The 14,770-nt window shown below is 63.5% G+C and overlaps 3 protein-coding genes across 3 annotated transcripts in view; 1 reads left to right on the top strand and 2 right to left on the bottom strand.

Annotated features, from left to right (window-relative positions):
* The first annotated feature begins 1,429 nt into the window (after positions 1-1,429).
* Positions 1,430-7,468, top strand: NPR2 (natriuretic peptide receptor 2). Its single transcript, XM_027906691.1, has 21 exons — positions 1,430-1,682; positions 1,766-1,879; positions 2,160-2,295; positions 2,387-2,481; positions 2,566-2,698; positions 2,813-2,897; positions 3,002-3,122; positions 3,628-3,702; positions 3,863-3,940; positions 4,079-4,183; positions 4,445-4,516; positions 4,593-4,752; positions 4,827-4,982; positions 5,064-5,232; positions 5,349-5,495; positions 5,674-5,797; positions 5,926-5,994; positions 6,085-6,259; positions 6,341-6,439; positions 6,536-6,627; positions 6,787-7,468. The coding sequence occupies exons 1-21, from the start codon at positions 1,509-1,511 to the stop codon at positions 6,847-6,849; spliced, it is 2,442 nt and encodes an 813-aa protein (XP_027762492.1). The 5' UTR covers positions 1,430-1,508; the 3' UTR covers positions 6,850-7,468.
* A 590-nt stretch (positions 7,469-8,058) lies between these two features.
* On the bottom strand, positions 8,059-10,697 carry SPAG8 (sperm associated antigen 8). Its single transcript, XM_027906716.1, has 7 exons — positions 10,583-10,697; positions 9,693-10,092; positions 8,874-9,045; positions 8,737-8,782; positions 8,516-8,630; positions 8,318-8,380; positions 8,059-8,234 (listed from the first exon to the last, which is right to left on the bottom strand). The coding sequence occupies exons 1-7, from the start codon at positions 10,684-10,686 to the stop codon at positions 8,100-8,102; spliced, it is 1,035 nt and encodes a 344-aa protein (XP_027762517.1). The 5' UTR covers positions 10,687-10,697; the 3' UTR covers positions 8,059-8,099.
* Positions 10,698-13,829: 3,132 nt separating this feature from the next.
* Positions 13,830-14,770, bottom strand: part of HINT2 (histidine triad nucleotide binding protein 2) — a 1,877-nt gene continuing 936 nt past the window's right edge. Inside the window, exons 2-5 of the mRNA XM_027906730.1 lie at positions 14,432-14,584; positions 14,232-14,336; positions 14,082-14,154; positions 13,830-13,976 (exon numbers count right to left, since the gene is read on the bottom strand). Coding sequence (XP_027762531.1) covers positions 13,885-13,976; positions 14,082-14,154; positions 14,232-14,336; positions 14,432-14,584 — 423 coding nt within the window. The 3' untranslated portion in view covers positions 13,830-13,884. The remainder of the gene's footprint in view (positions 13,977-14,081; positions 14,155-14,231; positions 14,337-14,431; positions 14,585-14,770) is intronic.

Here is a 14,770-nt window from a genome sequence, read left to right as displayed (position 1 = left end):
GTCTGTATCCTTAGGGGGGGACCCTCAGGGTCTGCATGCCAGGGAGGCGCTGAGCTGCCCATCCTGGATGAGAAATCTCGGGACAGCACACTTCTGGGTGCAGGACTAGTGAACTGGGGAAGCCAAGACTGTTTATTTGAAGTATTGCAGCATTCAGAGGGAACCATTTCAGATTCTGGAACAGGCTCTTGCTCACACACAGTTCATGCTGCTGCAGTTTTCCTCTCCCCCATGCCCAGGAGCAGCTCCCCACATTGCTGTGGATTCTCTGTGCCCAAGGTGGCTGTGCTGGGTTTCCTCTCCCACCCATGGACTGCCTCACTGCTGCCGTGGGTGACCCTGTCAGCCCCTGTCAGCCCTGCTGCCCGCACGGCTGGGTGCCCGCATGGCTGGGTGCCGTCCAGCAGCAGAGACCCCATCCCAGAGGAGCGGGGCTTCTTTGCTGTCCCCAGCCCCCCGTTCCCTGGGTCCAGCCGGGGCGCTGGGCCCCTTGCAGAAAGGCAGTGCGCCGGGGCCAGCGCCCAAGCGTGACATTCCTCCGGCACCCGCCGCCGCCGCCTCCTCTGTTGCTCAATCCCGGGTTCCCAGCCAGGCTGGCTGGAGCGGGGCCCCGGTTTTCCGGGGGGAGGGAGGAGGCAGTGTCAGGATCCTCAGCAAGGGCATAGAGGGCCCCTGCTTGGGGGGGTTTTGGACACTCTCAGGCGTCCGTCCTCTCTGCCCGTGGTGCCCTGTGGCAGCCCCGTGCCGCCCCCACACAGCAGCTGGGTGGGCATCCCATGGGGGCTGGCTGAGCCCCCAGCAGAGGGTGGGGGCTCACAGAGCGGCCCGATGGGGCCCGGGCACCCCCTTGCCGTGTGGGTCACACCAGCGAGATGCGATGCTCTGTTTCCAATTAGCGCCAGTGGCCGCAAGAAGGTGCTGGAATCTGGGAACCTGCGCATTCCTGCCACACTGCCGGCCAGCCGCGAACCCAAACATGGGTTTGTCCCATTCCACAGCCCAGGCTCCCCAGGGGCCTCTGGGCGCACGGCCCCACCACCTCTCCTGGCCCCCCTGGTTCCCTGGCTGGGGCTGGTGCGGAGCAGCCGGGATGCTGATGCTGGGGGGAGGCATCTCCTGTCTGACTTTTGCTGGAGCGGGGTGTGTGACGTCTGTGCTTGGGGCAGCCCCCTCATGTTTTGGAGCAAGTTTTTCCCTGTTCTCCTTTTCCCCCCTCAGCCCAAGGACTGATGGGCAAGAGTAGGTCAGTGCCAGCAAGGGCGGTGGGGCTGTCCGTGGGGCACAGGAAGGCGGCGAGCCAAGCACTGCCCCATCCGCCTGATCCATCCCCCCCCACTCCTCCACCCTGCAGCCACCAAGTGCCGTCGGGGCTGCTCTGCTCCGTCTCCCCAGGGGAAAGCATCCCACCCCGTTGCTGGCTGTGTTCCCCAGGGTGCAGTGAGGTGTTACCATGTCCCTGATCCCCCCTCCTCTCTCCGGCAGTGGTGTATCTCTGCGGGCCGCCGGAGATGCTGCGGCAGATCATGCAGCTGGCGCAGCAGGAAAACCTCACCAACGGCGACTATGTCTTCTTCTACTTGGATGTCTTTGGGGAGAGCCTGCGGGGCGACTCTGCCCGTGATCCCTTCAAGCCCTGGCAGCAGAGTCCGGGCCAGGATTCGGGGCTGCGCGAGGCTTTCCAGGTGAGATGTGCACACTGCCTGGGGACAGGGATCTCCCCAGCCTGGCCCCGGTGTGTGAACCAGGGTGTTGTGCTCGATTGCAGATGGTGCTGGTGATTACCTACTATGAGCCCCAAAACCCTGAGTACCAGCATTTCCAAACCCAGCTCATCCTGCGAGCTAAGCAGAAATTTGGGGTGCAGCTCAATTACTCTCTGGTGAGTGAGTCCACTTGCATGATGGGTTGGTGGGGACCTTCCACATGGGTCTGAGGTACCTCTCCAGATTGCAAAGGGTGGAACATGGCCACAGGCAATGCCGGGGGGGGCATCCCTGGTGGAAACAGCCACAGGTGCTGCCATCCCTGCAAGGTGCATGTTGGCCCCGCTGTGGGGTTATGGGGCCATGGGTGGGTGCATGGTCCCGGTGTGGAGGTCCCAGGGCCAGGGTGCTCCTGTGTGCGTGGCTGTGGCTGTGCTCAGGTTCCCCCCCCCGCAGATGAACCTGGTGGCGGGGTGTTTCTATGATGGGATGCTGCTGTACGCCATGGTGCTGAATGAGACCCTGCGTGAGGGAGGCTCCAAGAAAAATGCCACCCACATCATCGAGAAGATGCGGGACCGCAAGTTCCAGGGTAACACTGGGACTGGGGCAGCTGGGTTGCGAGTGCTGTGGGGGTGGTGGAACCCAGTCCCTGTCCCATCTGGGTTTTGCTTCTCCCACAGGGGTGACAGGGCTTGTGAGCATGGACAGCAACAATGACCGGGACACTGACTTTAACCTGTGGGCCATGAGCGACCCCAAGACTGGGAAGTACGAGGTGAGGGACAGCACCAGTTTCCCCCTGGCTGGGGCAGGGATGGAATGCTGGGGTCTAGGGGGGCCTCATCTCTCTCTGCCTTAGGTGGTGGGACACTACTCGGGTGTGGAGAAGCAAATTCACTGGCTGGGACGACCTATCCCTTGGGTGAAAGGGGCTCCCCCCTTGGACAACCCTCCCTGTGTCTTTGATGTGGATGACCCCTCTTGCGATAAAAGTGGGTGTCTTGGGTCCCCACATCCCTTGGGCCCCAGCGCCCTTCCTTATGGCTGAATGCCAGTCTGGCCGTCATGGCCAGCTAGGCCACCCTGACATCCCCTCCTGTTTGCAGCCCCCCTCTCGATGCTGGCCATCGTGGCTTTGGGCACTGGCCTCACCTTTGTCATGTTTGGCATCTCCAGCTTCCTCATCTTCAGGTCAGTTGAGGCTGGGGGAGCCTCTGGCTGGGCACCAGGCACCTCTCAGTCTGCTGGAGGGGGGCAGGCAGGGCAGCGGGATCTGACACCCGCGTGTCCCCCAGGAAGCTGATGCTGGAGAAGGAGCTTGCCAGCATGCTCTGGAGGATCCGCTGGGATGAGCTGCAGTTTGGAAGTCCCGAGCGGTATCACAAGGCAGCAGGCAGCCGGCTCACCTTGTCCCTGGTGAGAGGTGCCAGCTCTGGGGCACAACCCTGCCCCTGTGCTGCCATCCCTCCCTGCATGACACCCCTACACGTTGATTCCCTACATGGCTCTCTGTTCCCTACAGAGCCAGAGCCCCACTTCACTAACCCTCTAAACAGCCTTTCATCCTTACATAGCCTTCATACCCTAGTAGAGATGCTCTCCATCCCCTACAGAGCCACTGTAGCTCCATCCCCTTCACAGCCCTGAATCCCCTACATAGCACCATACCTCATCAAGCCCCTATGGTGCCCTCCATCCCCTACACAGACACACCTTATCCATTCCCTACACCCACTTCAGTGCACCATACCTTCTCCTGGAATCTTCACCCTCCCTACAGAGTACGCAGAGCTTACCCTGACCTTCTAGAGCCCATCCTGCACCATCTGCTGAACACCCTTGGGTGTTCCTGCCCTGCTCCATTGGTGTCTGCCACCCTGCCACCCCAGGGTTCCTCTCCCTAATCCCCTCCTTCCCACAGCGTGGCTCCAGCTATGGCTCCCTGATGACCACCCACGGCAAGTACCAGATCTTCGCCAACACTGGCCACTTCAAGGTGAGTGCGGCAGCTGGGGAGCCCTCCCCCCAAAATGCCCCAGTTCCTTTGGTGTACTTGCCCTTGGCTGCACCCCCACCCCGCAGGATGCTGGCACCTTCCTTGCCTCCTCAAATCCCCTCAGCAAGCACTGACCTCTCTCTCTTCCCAAACACCCCAGGGCAACGTGGTGGCCATTAAACACATCAATAAGAAGCGCATTGAGTTGACGCGGCAGGTGCTCTTTGAGCTAAAACACGTAGGTTTGGGGCCTCAGCTGGGGTGGGCAACCTACTTAGGGTTGCAGGGACTATTCCTGGAACTGGGGGAAGCTGCTGGGAGCAGCAGCCCACCCCTTCTAACCTCAAGACCCACTTGGCTCCACTTCCACCTGCAGATGCGCGACATCCAGTTCAACCACCTGACTCGCTTCATTGGGGCGTGCATCGACCCTCCTAACATCTGCATCATAACCGAGTACTGCCCACGGGGCAGCCTGCAGGTAGAGGGGCTTAGAGACACCAGGGGTGACACTTAGACCATCCTCGTGACCTGGCTGGGCTGGGCATTGAGGATGGGGCTGCGGATACCAGTGGCCCTTAGTCCTACAAGGCTCACAGCCGAGCTGCCTGAGCAAGTGTCAGAGGCCAGTGGAGGGAAGGGGGTGGATGCTGCAGACTCCCCCTGCAGCTGGGTGCTTGGTGAGGCTGCTGCCACCATGCCCGGGGATGTTTGGTGGGGTCCACTCATTGTGCTACCCCAGGATGTCCTGGAGAACGAGAGCATCAACCTGGACTGGATGTTTCGCTACTCCCTCATCAATGACATTGTCAAGGTACCAAAGGGAGGGGCACAAAGGGCTGGGGGAGGTACATGAGGAATACCAGCTTCACTGTGTCCATCTATCCCAGGGAATGGCCTTCCTGCACAACAGCATCATCGGCCACCATGGCAGCCTCAAGTCATCCAACTGTGTGGTGGACAGTCGCTTCGTGCTGAAGATCACTGACTATGGACTGGCCAGCTTCCGCTCACCCAGCGACAATGAGGACACCCATGCGCTCTATGCCAGTGAGTGCCTGCTCTGGGGGGACCACAGGGATGGGGTGGCCCTGCCTCACTGCTCCATGGCTGTGTCCCACTAGAGAAGCTGTGGACAGCTCCAGAGCTGCTGCAGAAGGGGCACCTGCCCACCCCGGGCATGCAGAAGGCTGATGTCTACAGCTTCGGCATCATCGTGCAGGAAGTTGCTCTGCGGAACGGCCCCTTCTACATTGAGGGCATGGACCTGAGCCCCAAAGGTGAGGGCGGGGGGTGGGCATGGGGCAGTTCTGTCCCCTCTTTGGAAGGTCTGGTGCTCACCATCATCCACTTCCTGGCAGAGATTGTGCAGAAGGTGCGTAACAGCCAGAAGCCGTTCTTCCGCCCCTCCATCGACATCGGGGTGCACAGCGAGGAGCTGGCCGTGCTGATGGAGCGCTGCTGGGCGCAGGAGCCGGCCGAGCGCCCTGACTTCAGCCAAATCAAGATCTTCATCCGTAGATTCAACAAGTGGGTGGTTGGCGAGTGGGGAAGGTGGCCCGGGGCGGGAGCAGGGACAGCCATGGGGGGGGGAGTGGTTGGGGGGGCACCTCTTCTGGCAGTGGCAGCTGCCTGCACCCCCACAGGGAGGGAAGCACCAGCATCCTGGACAACCTGCTGTCACGCATGGAGCAGTACGCCAACAACCTGGAGAAGCTGGTGGAAGAGCGGACGCAGGCCTACCTGGAGGAGAAGCGCAAGGCGGAGAACCTGCTCTACCAGATTCTGCCCCAGTGAGAGGGGGAGAGAGGGGAGTGTGTGGGTCTGGGGTTTGGCATGGGGTCAGCGTGCACCCACTGCTGTGCGAGCATGGAGTCCCTTGCCAGCTCTCCATGCTGGTGTAGGGCAAGGGATGCAGGGGAACGGGGGTTGAAAGTGGGAGCTCACCACCCTCCCCTCTTGTCCCACCAGCTCCGTGGCAGAGCAGCTGAAGCGTGGGGAGACAGTACGGGCTGAGGCTTTTGACAGCGTCACCATCTACTTCAGTGACATTGTGGGCTTCACCGCCCTCTCGGCAGAGAGTACTCCCATGCAGGTGAGAGCAGGGCTTCGGGAGAAGTCCCTCTGTGGGGCTAGTGGGGGTTTCACACCCTAGCAGTGCCATCACTGGGGCTGGGGGGCCATGCCTGCTCCCAGCCTCACACACACCCTTGCTCCATCCAGGTCGTGATGCTGCTGAATGATCTCTACACTTGCTTCGATGCCATCATTGATAACTTTGATGTCTACAAGGTGAGGGTGTGGTTGAGCCAGCACAGTCCCCCAGAGTGAGGCAGGCGGCAAGGAGCCCAGGTTCTACCTGGTCCCCCCCTGACCCCGCAGGTGGAGACCATTGGGGATGCCTACATGGTGGTCTCGGGGCTGCCGGTGCGCAATGGGAAGCTGCACGCCCGTGAGATCGTCCGCATGGCCCTGGCCCTGCTCGAGGCTGTCAAAACCTTCAAGATCCGTCACCGTCCTAACGACCAGCTCCACCTGCGCATCGGCATCCACACCGGTGAGTCCCTGCTCCCACTGGCACCACAGCAGGGGGGTGCTGGCCCACCCGCAGTGTCCCTAAGCGTCCCTGTGCCGGCAGGTCCTGTGTGCGCTGGAGTGGTGGGTCTGAAGATGCCGCGGTACTGCCTCTTTGGGGACACGGTGAACACTGCATCCCGCATGGAATCCAATGGCCAGGGTGAGCCATGGGGCTGGCAGCTGGGGTCCAGCACCTCGGGTTGTGTCCAGCTCCCTCACCCAGCCAAGTCTCTTTTTCCCCCTCTGTGCTACCCAGCCCTAAAGATCCATGTCTCATCCACCACCAAGGAAGTTCTGGATGAGTTTGGCTGCTTTGATCTGGAGCTGCGTGGGGATGTGGAGATGAAGGTAAGGGCACAGAGATGCCAGTGGGGTGCCAGCCCTTCCTGCTGCATGGGGCATGTGATGAGGGTGTGGGTTCGGGCTGGGACCCCTTGTTCCAAAACTGGGGGATGACCCAAGGAGCCAGGAGCAGGGAGGTTCTCAGTGCCCTCTTCTCCCTCCCAGGGCAAAGGGAAGATGCGGACATACTGGCTGCTGGGCGAGAGGAAAGACCCCAAAGTTGTCTGAGCCCAGTGGCAGTGGCAGAGCTCCCAGCCTCAGTGGGGCTGCCAATGCCTCCCGGTGCCTCGACCCCAAGGATGCACTGGCACTCCCCCCTCACTGCATCCACCACCACCTCTGCAGCCCCCCTGCTTCAGCAGGGCCTGGGCAAGGTGGGGCAGCGGCCATGTCACCGTCTGCCCCCCTCCCTCAGCACCAGCAAAGCCCACCTTCCCCCACAGCCCCTGCTGGAGGGGGGGAACTGGCCCAGATCCAACCCTCATGTCCCCCCCACCCTTTGGGTTCCTGCCACCCCTGCCCTTTCCCCTGTGGCTCAGCTGGCTCTGAGCTGGTCCGGGGCCTGGCTGCCCCGTAGGGCACTTTGCCGTCTCTTTTCAGTACCTGGCCCCTAGCAGAAGTTGTGCCTATGTCACCCTGTCCCTGGGGTGGGGGGAAATGGGGATTCCTGCCAAGACTGACTCCTTGGCCAGGTCAGGCTTCAATGCCGCAGCTCCCCCCCTCCCCAGTCTCCTCTTCTCCTGTATATAACCCCAGTGGGTCATGTAAATACCACCCCCCTCTTCCCCAGGTGTAAATATAGGACTCGCTGCAACTATTTTGTTGAAATACAAATTTCCCCAAATCCGTCTGTTACCTGACCTCTGCTTCTCTCTGTCCTGGAGTGCCAATCAGGGAGAGGGGCTGGGGGCACCCCAATATCGAACTCAGCCTCGGCTGGGGTCAGCTGCCTGGAGCATCCCAGAGCATCATATCCCAGGGCTCTGTCTGCGGCGCAGGGTGAGGGTGCGGGCACGGGGAGCCGGGGCCGGGAAGCCACAGGGGCTGCTGTTGAGGGTTCGGGCGGTGCTGGGAAGGCAGGGCTGCCGCGGCGGGGTTTGCTTTGGCCTGAGGGCTGCAGTGCGTTCCTCTGAGCTCATGCTCTGGCCGCCCCGCTGCCGCCTCTTACTGGAACACACCTGTGCCTGGGGACCGGGACAGTGGCTGCGTGTTGCCCGCTGCATGTGCCGGGAGGGGTCATGTCCCAGCGGACGAGGCTGTGCAAGGGCTCTCCCTTCATGCTCAAGGAGGGAGGCTTGGGGCCACAGCATGTTTTGGGTCAACACTGACTTGCACCGGGGCTGAAGGGTTTCCTACTTTGCTGCACGGCCCTGAGGGATTTGAGATCCCAGGGACGCCGTGGTCCCCTTCCAAACATCCAGCCTGAGGACAGCCTGAGGGTGGCAAGGATGCAGGGGCCACCTGTGTCCCCTTGCTTTTTAATCCTTGAAGGTCTGAGGCTCGCTGCTCAGGGGGTCGCAGGGGTGGGGTGGCCCTAGGTACACAGTGATGGGAGTGGAGAAGGTTGCGTTCCTCTTGAAGGGAATGTTTCTGCTGAAGAGAGCGGTGACACCCTGGAGGGGAGAGAAGAGAGAGATCCCTGTCAGCAGCCACGACCCTTGAGGTGTTGGCAGGGAGTGGGTGCTGGGGGGCTTACTGGTACTCCACGGGCTTGCTCCAGCCAGAAGCTCGTTGGCTGCTCCGTCAAGTAATTGTGGGGCTGCAAGTGGAAGCAAAGTGACAGTGAGTGGGGGAACACCACACTCGGGGGGACAGAGGAGCCTTGCAGCCTCCCTGGGAGCTGCCACAAGCTGGGAGGTGGCGGGGGGGGGGGGGGGCTATCTCCTGCCTGTACCTGGGTGACAGCTGGAGGTGTGGGCTGGAAGCCCCTGGCAGCGAAGTCGCGGTGCGTGGTGGAGACAGACTCCATGGGCTGTGGGCGGGGACGGATCTCCTCCTCCGTCTCATTACTGCAGTCAGAGCAAACGCCACACCCCTCAGCCCTGGGGTACCCCCCATCCCGGCTCCCCTCTGCACAGCCCCAAGGATGGGTGTCACGCAGGGGTGCAGGCTTGCCTGTATTTCTCGTAGAGCATGGACGCCAGCGTGGCCTTCCGCAGCCCTGCAGAGGGGAAGGTGCCATCAGACCCCCCTAGCTGAGACTCCCCACTGCCTTTCCGGGGAGCACACAGCTCAAAGGGGCTCAGCCTCACCTTGTGCCAGCAGCAGGGCCCTGCGGGGTGGGCGGTAGGTGTCCGTGGTGGGGCTGTCGGTGAGCGAGGACAGGAACTGATGGAGTGGCAGTCCGTGGAAGCCGCGCCGGTGGGCGGAGTCCTCGCCGCTTAGCTCCTGCCCCAGCCCAGAGTTCAGGGGGTCCACGACTTTCTGGAGATGGACAGTAGGGGCTGTGGAAGGGGGTGGGAGCCCAACCTGCAGTGCTTCTGGCTTTTAGGCTTTTGATAGCCCCAAAGGCACGAGCTGCAAAACCGGGGGGGGGGGGTGTCACAGTCCTTCCAGCCAGCTCCCTGGGAATGCTGGAACAAGGACACCCTGCAGCTTGGGGCAGGGCTGACCCCTCCTTGCCTGGTGGACATCTGCTGACCGTGTATGGCTGCCCCAAGCCAAGGGGTGCCTGGACTGCTCCTGTGCTGGGCAAGCTCTCTTAGGACACTTGAACAAACCATGGGGTCCCCAGGCTGTGGCACAATTTGACCCATTAGGTGTCCCCCAAGCCTTGCTTGCCCCACATCCCTGATGGGCTGTTGCATGGAGATCCTGCCTGCCAGCAGCAAGATTCCAGCTTTCCTCCCAAAGCCTCACTGTCACTTCCCACGTGCCTGCCCGTGCCTTTTGTGCTATCGAATTTCATCCCCTTTCTACCCACCGGGCTCAAGGTCGTCTGGGAAGTCCTGGCTCAGCCAAGAGTGGCTATTTAAAGAGAGGGGTCTACTCAGGAGCGGGGAGCTTCACAGAATCAGCATGTGGGATACAGTGGGGCCGGTTTTGAGGGCCATTTTCCCTAATGGAGTTACCTCCCCCAGCCAGGTGCGGATCGGGCGGCCCCGTCGGGGCTGGCTGGGCTGCTCTGCCGGCTTTGGTGGAGAGGGGGGCTCCACTGGCATCTCCTCGCGGCACGTCCCCCAGTTTCCAAGCCAGGGAGGTAGCTTGATCTCAGCGGGTTCGTTCACAATCTCTCGGGCTGGCTTGGGGCTGGGCACAGGTGGCAGAGCCTCGGCAGGCAGCTCGGTGGGCATCTCCAGCACGTCGGCTATGTCTGACATCTCCCGGAGCCTCCTGGCCGTGGCTGTCAGTGGCTCCTCGTGGCACGGGAGCTTCTCCATGGGCACATGGGGGATGTCACCCTGGACCCTGCCCAGGCACGGTGACCTCTCCCCAGGGCATGTGGGACCCACATGGCCCGTCAGAGCTACCCTGCAGATGGGAACAGACCCTGAGGAAAGGCAACGGGGCACACCCTTCAGCCCCCCATTGCCCACCACATCCCCAGCCCCCACCAGCACGGGCAGGGCCCAGAGGCGAGGGACCCGGGGTCCCCTGCAGTGCCACCCCCACACTGGGGCAAGGGACAAGGAGGGACTTCCCTCCGTTTGGGGACGGAAGCAGAGCCTGCTGCTGGGTCTGCGCTCCGGGAGGATCTCCCCCTCCACAGCTCCCTTCCGCCCGCTTGACCTCCTGCAGCAACATGCTTCCCCCTGTCTCCAGCCCGGGGTTTTGCCCCCCATATCCATCACCCTCCTGCCGGGGCGCTGCGCCCCCACGCACCCCCTGCCTAGGCCGCACTCCCCCATCTCCTTATCCTCCCCTGCTCCCCCTCAGTGCTCGCAGGCCGTGCCCCCCCGGCTCTCCCCTCGGGGGTCACCCTGAGGGGTCTCAGTGCCCCCGCTCCCGCTCCCGGCCGCACCCCTGAGGGGTGCCGGCTCCCGGCTCCATGGCGCGTGCGCGGCGGGATGGAATGCGCGCTTCTCCATGGAGACGGCGCGCGGTGGCCGCGTGCGCGCCTCCCATTGGTGGAGAGCACTGAGGGGGCGGGGCCCAGAGCCCGCTATGGGTGGGGCCAGGAGGCGGGGTCTGACGGGGAGGGGCGTGGTCATCTGGAAGTGGGCGTGGCCCGCGTGGGGTGCGGGGGATGGGGAGCGGGGAGGGGAGGGGATGTTGCGGGGGGATGGGGTTGAGGAGGGATGGGCGCAGGGCTCGGGGGTGCACTGGTGCTGAGAGCCGGCGGTATGGCGTCCCGGGGGCGCAGGGGGGTTAGGGTTGAGGGGAGATGCCACGCGGCGGTGCAGGTGGACGGGGCTGCGGGAGGCATCGGGGTGCAAGGGTATAGGGATAAGGGGGTGCTGGGGGGGCGCGGAGCGTGTGTGGGGCACAGGGATGCAGGGGAGCGGGGGCCGCAGGAACACGGCCGTGGCCGCGCCGTGGGGCTGAGTGTCCCCATCCCTGGGGTCCATGCCTCTCGTGCTAGCCTGTCCCAGTGCCCTGGAGACGGGAGCGCTGTGCCCGGGCAGGGCCAGCACAGCCCCTCTGTGGCGGCAGGAGAGTCGTGCCCAGGGCTCCTGGGGACACGCTGCTCCCCACGGCGCGACCTAAGCGACCCCCACCCCACACCCCGGCCCCCGGCCGGCCCAGGGTGACGGGGCCGGACATGCCCGGCGCCTGGCTGGGTGCAGCCGGCGTGGAGCATCTGCCTCCCCTCGCCGCCAGCCCTCGCTGGTCCCCCGGCCCCATCCCTGCGGGGACGGAGCAGAAGAAGGGCCCTTTGATAGCGGGCGGCGAGGGCTGTTATTGCAGCGCTCTGCGGTGTGCGCCGGCGGGGTACCGCGGGCTCGGCGCTGGGGCCTCTGTTTTTCCTGGCTGGGAATGTGCCTGGCCCCTCTGGCCTCGGCCGGCCCTGGGGGGCCCCCCACCGGGGAGCGGCTCCTCCCTGCGGGCGCTCAGCCCCGCGCCAGGCAGGGGCTCCTCCGAGCCCATCTGTCGTGCAGCTGCAGCGAGCAAGGAGAGGCAGGAGCCGTGGCCCGAGCACATATCGTGGCTCCCCCATGCTGGGCCACATCGGCCCTGCTGCCGCTGGAGGGGAGTGCCAGGGTGCCCCCGAGGGCTGGGGCCTCGCTCTGAGGGTGCTGGGGTGAATACTGCTGGTGCTGTTCCCGCACTCAGCCACGGGCCCAGCACTGGCCCCTGCAGTGCACCCCTACACCCAGCTTGTGCTGAAGGGATGGCAGCTTGGGCACCCTGCCCCAGCTTGCAGCCTGGGTGCACCCGGGAGCATCCCCGGATTCCCCACCACACACATGTGGGCTTGCCAAAAGCAAGCTTGCCAGGCAGCGTGGGTGCCTGGGGGACACTGAAGAGACACTAACAGCACCACAGTATTGTGTAGGACAGGAACCCTAGCTATGCCAGCCCAGGGGGTAAACTCACTGTGGGCCAAAACAAACCCCGGGGTGGCCAATGGGGCATCTCTGTGGGGCTGTGCCCTGATAGCATCACTGTGGGGCAGCAGCCCTGGAGCTGCTGGAGCACATCTGGCTGGCTCTTGCCGGCTGACACATCCCCCACAGCCCCCCTGCCCAGCTCTTTTGGGAACTTGCGTCATTTGTGATCCTCCTCAGCTGAAGAATCAAAACAGCCGTTGGCCCTCGTCCTCTCCCCCTCCCCCCTCAGCCCCATGGGGCTGTGACCGCTGTCCTGCCCCGCGGCTGCTCAGGGACTGACAAAATAAACCTGTCACAGGAAGAAACGCAATGGCAGGCGTCCAGCCCCTGACCTCGCGTGCCAGCACACGCCCTCAGCCCAGCACAGCATTCCCGGGGGGGCTGCTCTAGGTGAGCCCTGAGGGATGATGCTCGGGGGATCCCTGGCCCCTCTTTGGAGTCCCCACATCCCCAGAGATACTCAGCCCCGATTTGGGGTACCCATCTCTGAGGCAGTATTATCCTGTGTCCAAGAGTGTGACCCCATCCTCTGCTGAGCCTCGGAGGCAGGAAGCATTAGCTATCAACATTTTTAAGGCTCATTTACACCCCAAAAACACTCCCTATGCTATTCTGGGTGTGTATGTGTGGGAAGCGAACTAGGCTCCGCCACAGCCCCACGCAGCTCCCGGGGGGCCCCTGCCGCCAGCGCCACCGAGCCGGGGGGATGAACAGAGCTGCCATTCTCCCCGGCGGGCTGCGGTCCGCTGCGCAGCGGCTGGCAGGGGCCCAGCCAGCCCCGGCAGCAGTGCCAGGTGGGCCGTGCACCACGCCAGCACCGGCCCCCGCCACTAAATATAGCCCCAGCGCCCGGCCACGGAGCAGTGGGAGCGGGAGGCACGCGGCAGGGAGCGGGCGGCCGCATGAGCGGAGCCCCCGCGTGCGCTCCCCTCGCCGTGGGATGCTGACACGTGCAGGCACGAGCATGCGGCCAAGGGGTGTAAACAGGAGTGTACCATGCTGGTGGCATTTTGCATGTAGGGCAGCCTGGGGAGTGCAGTGCAGTGAGTTTTGCACTGCAGTGCAGCAGGGGTACAAGGGCACGTATATGTGGAGGAGACAGCAGGCCCACCCGCCACTCAGCCTGTTCCACACTGTGCTCTGCTCGGGTTATGAACCCCCTGGGAGCTCACAGTCAGCTCCCTCTGGCATAGGGAGGAGTACATGTGCAGTCACTGCTTTTAGATCAATTAAGTGCAATTAGCTGCTTTTGCAGAGCAGACAAGCATCAGTGCCCAGTGTGGGGCTCTGGTGGGAACAGAGTGGTGCTTGGGGAGCACACTGAGGCAGGGTAAGGGCGCTCAGGGGTGCTGGGGCTGTGTGGTGGCAGTGGGCTGGGCCGGCAGCCCTGGGCATGGTGTGATGCTGACACTCCTGGGATGTTGCCCAGGTTGGGGACACCCTTGTGGCATACAGCCTGTTCCCCCCAGCCCAGCAACAGGATGGGCCTTTTCCCACTGGCATGTGGGCACTCCCTCAAATTCCTTTTGCTTCAGCCATGGGGCTCCAGAGCATCTCCAGCATGGGCAGGTTGGCATGGGGGGAGCCTAGAACCTCTGCTAAAAGCAGGGTAGCAATTCCCCACTGCTGCGACACTGGAGGCCAGCCCTGCCCAGGCCAGCCACCCCCACCCCTAAGAAAACCCCCACCCCTAAGAAAGCCCCCTGGACATGGAGCCACTGAAGCCACCACCAAGGAGATGCTTTATTGGGGGGTGGTGGGCAGTGGGGGGTCAGCCAGGGGGCCAGCCCATCTGACGCCCACCCAGGACATGGAGGTGCAGGTGGTAGACGGACTGGGCACCGTGCTTCCCATCGTTGATCACTGTCAGGAGACGGACAGGTGTCAGGCTACCCCCTTGCACACCCAGGCCCCTAAGCCCACCAGTGAGGGTCCTGACCCATGGCACAGTAGGGGACACCAACTCACCAAGGCGGTAGCCCTCAGCCAGCCCCTCTGCCTGTGCCGTGCGTGCTGCCACCACCAGCAAGTGCCCCAGGAGCTGCAGGAGAGGGGAGCAGGAGGGTGAGCACTCTGTGACCCCTATTGCCAACGTCCCAGGGACCCCCTTGCACTCACCTCGGTGTCCTGGGGACCCACACGGCTGATCCGGGGGATAGGGCGCTTGGGGATCACCAGGAAGTGGACGGGGGCTTGGGGGGCCACATCACGGAAGACCAGGCACTGCCAGGGGGAGCAGGGTGAGCCCCACACCCGTGGGTGCTGCCATGCTGCCCCCCCTCCCCCTGTGGGGACACACGCCCTGCTGTCTCCACTACCTTGTCATCTTCATAGAGGATGGTGGCAGGGACGGTGCGGTCGATGATCTTGCTGAAGATGGTGGGCTGCCCGCCCGCCTCCTCCCCGGCTGCCGCTGCCCGCTGTGCCTTGCTCACCTCCCCATCCCTCCCGCTGGGCGCTGACACGTACCGCTGGGCCGGGAATCCAAACAGGGCTTAGGGCCTGTCCCCTCGGGGACGGGGACACCGCGGCCAGGGCGGGCAGGAGCACGGGGAGGGGACATGGGTGCAAGAGTGATGGACGGAGGGACGCACATGGGCTGATGGGGTACACGGCTGGGAGTGAAAGGGGAACACGTGGGGGGATGTGCATGGGGG

This window comes from Empidonax traillii, unplaced genomic scaffold (genome assembly GCF_003031625.1).
Source record: "Empidonax traillii isolate 1590-97213 ecotype Southwest subspecies unplaced genomic scaffold, ASM303162v1 scaffold26:size2357266, whole genome shotgun sequence".
Lineage (NCBI taxonomy): Eukaryota > Metazoa > Chordata > Aves > Passeriformes > Tyrannidae > Empidonax > Empidonax traillii.
The sequence above is the reverse complement of the archived record's forward strand: the minus strand, read 5'-3'. Positions and strand labels throughout refer to the sequence as shown.

Excerpts from the sequence above, each read along its gene's own strand:
- SPAG8 (XM_027906716.1), bottom strand. The coding sequence starts at position 10,686 with ATGGGAGGCGCGCACGCGGCCACCGCGCGCCGTCTCCATGGAGAAGCG. Across the intron at positions 9,046-9,692 it reads TCCGCACCTGGCTGGGGGAG|AAAGTCGTGGACCCCCTGAA; the intron begins GTAACTCCATTA and ends GTCCATCTCCAG. Across the intron at positions 8,631-8,736 it reads ATGCTCTACGAGAAATACAG|TAATGAGACGGAGGAGGAGA; the intron begins GCAAGCCTGCAC and ends CTCTGACTGCAG.
- NPR2 (XM_027906691.1), top strand. The coding sequence starts at position 1,509 with ATGCTGCGGCAGATCATGCAGCTGGCGCAGCAGGAAAACCTCACCAAC. Across the intron at positions 4,983-5,063 it reads CATGGACCTGAGCCCCAAAG|AGATTGTGCAGAAGGTGCGT; the intron begins GTGAGGGCGGGG and ends ACTTCCTGGCAG. Across the intron at positions 6,628-6,786 it reads GTGGGGATGTGGAGATGAAG|GGCAAAGGGAAGATGCGGAC; the intron begins GTAAGGGCACAG and ends TCTCCCTCCCAG.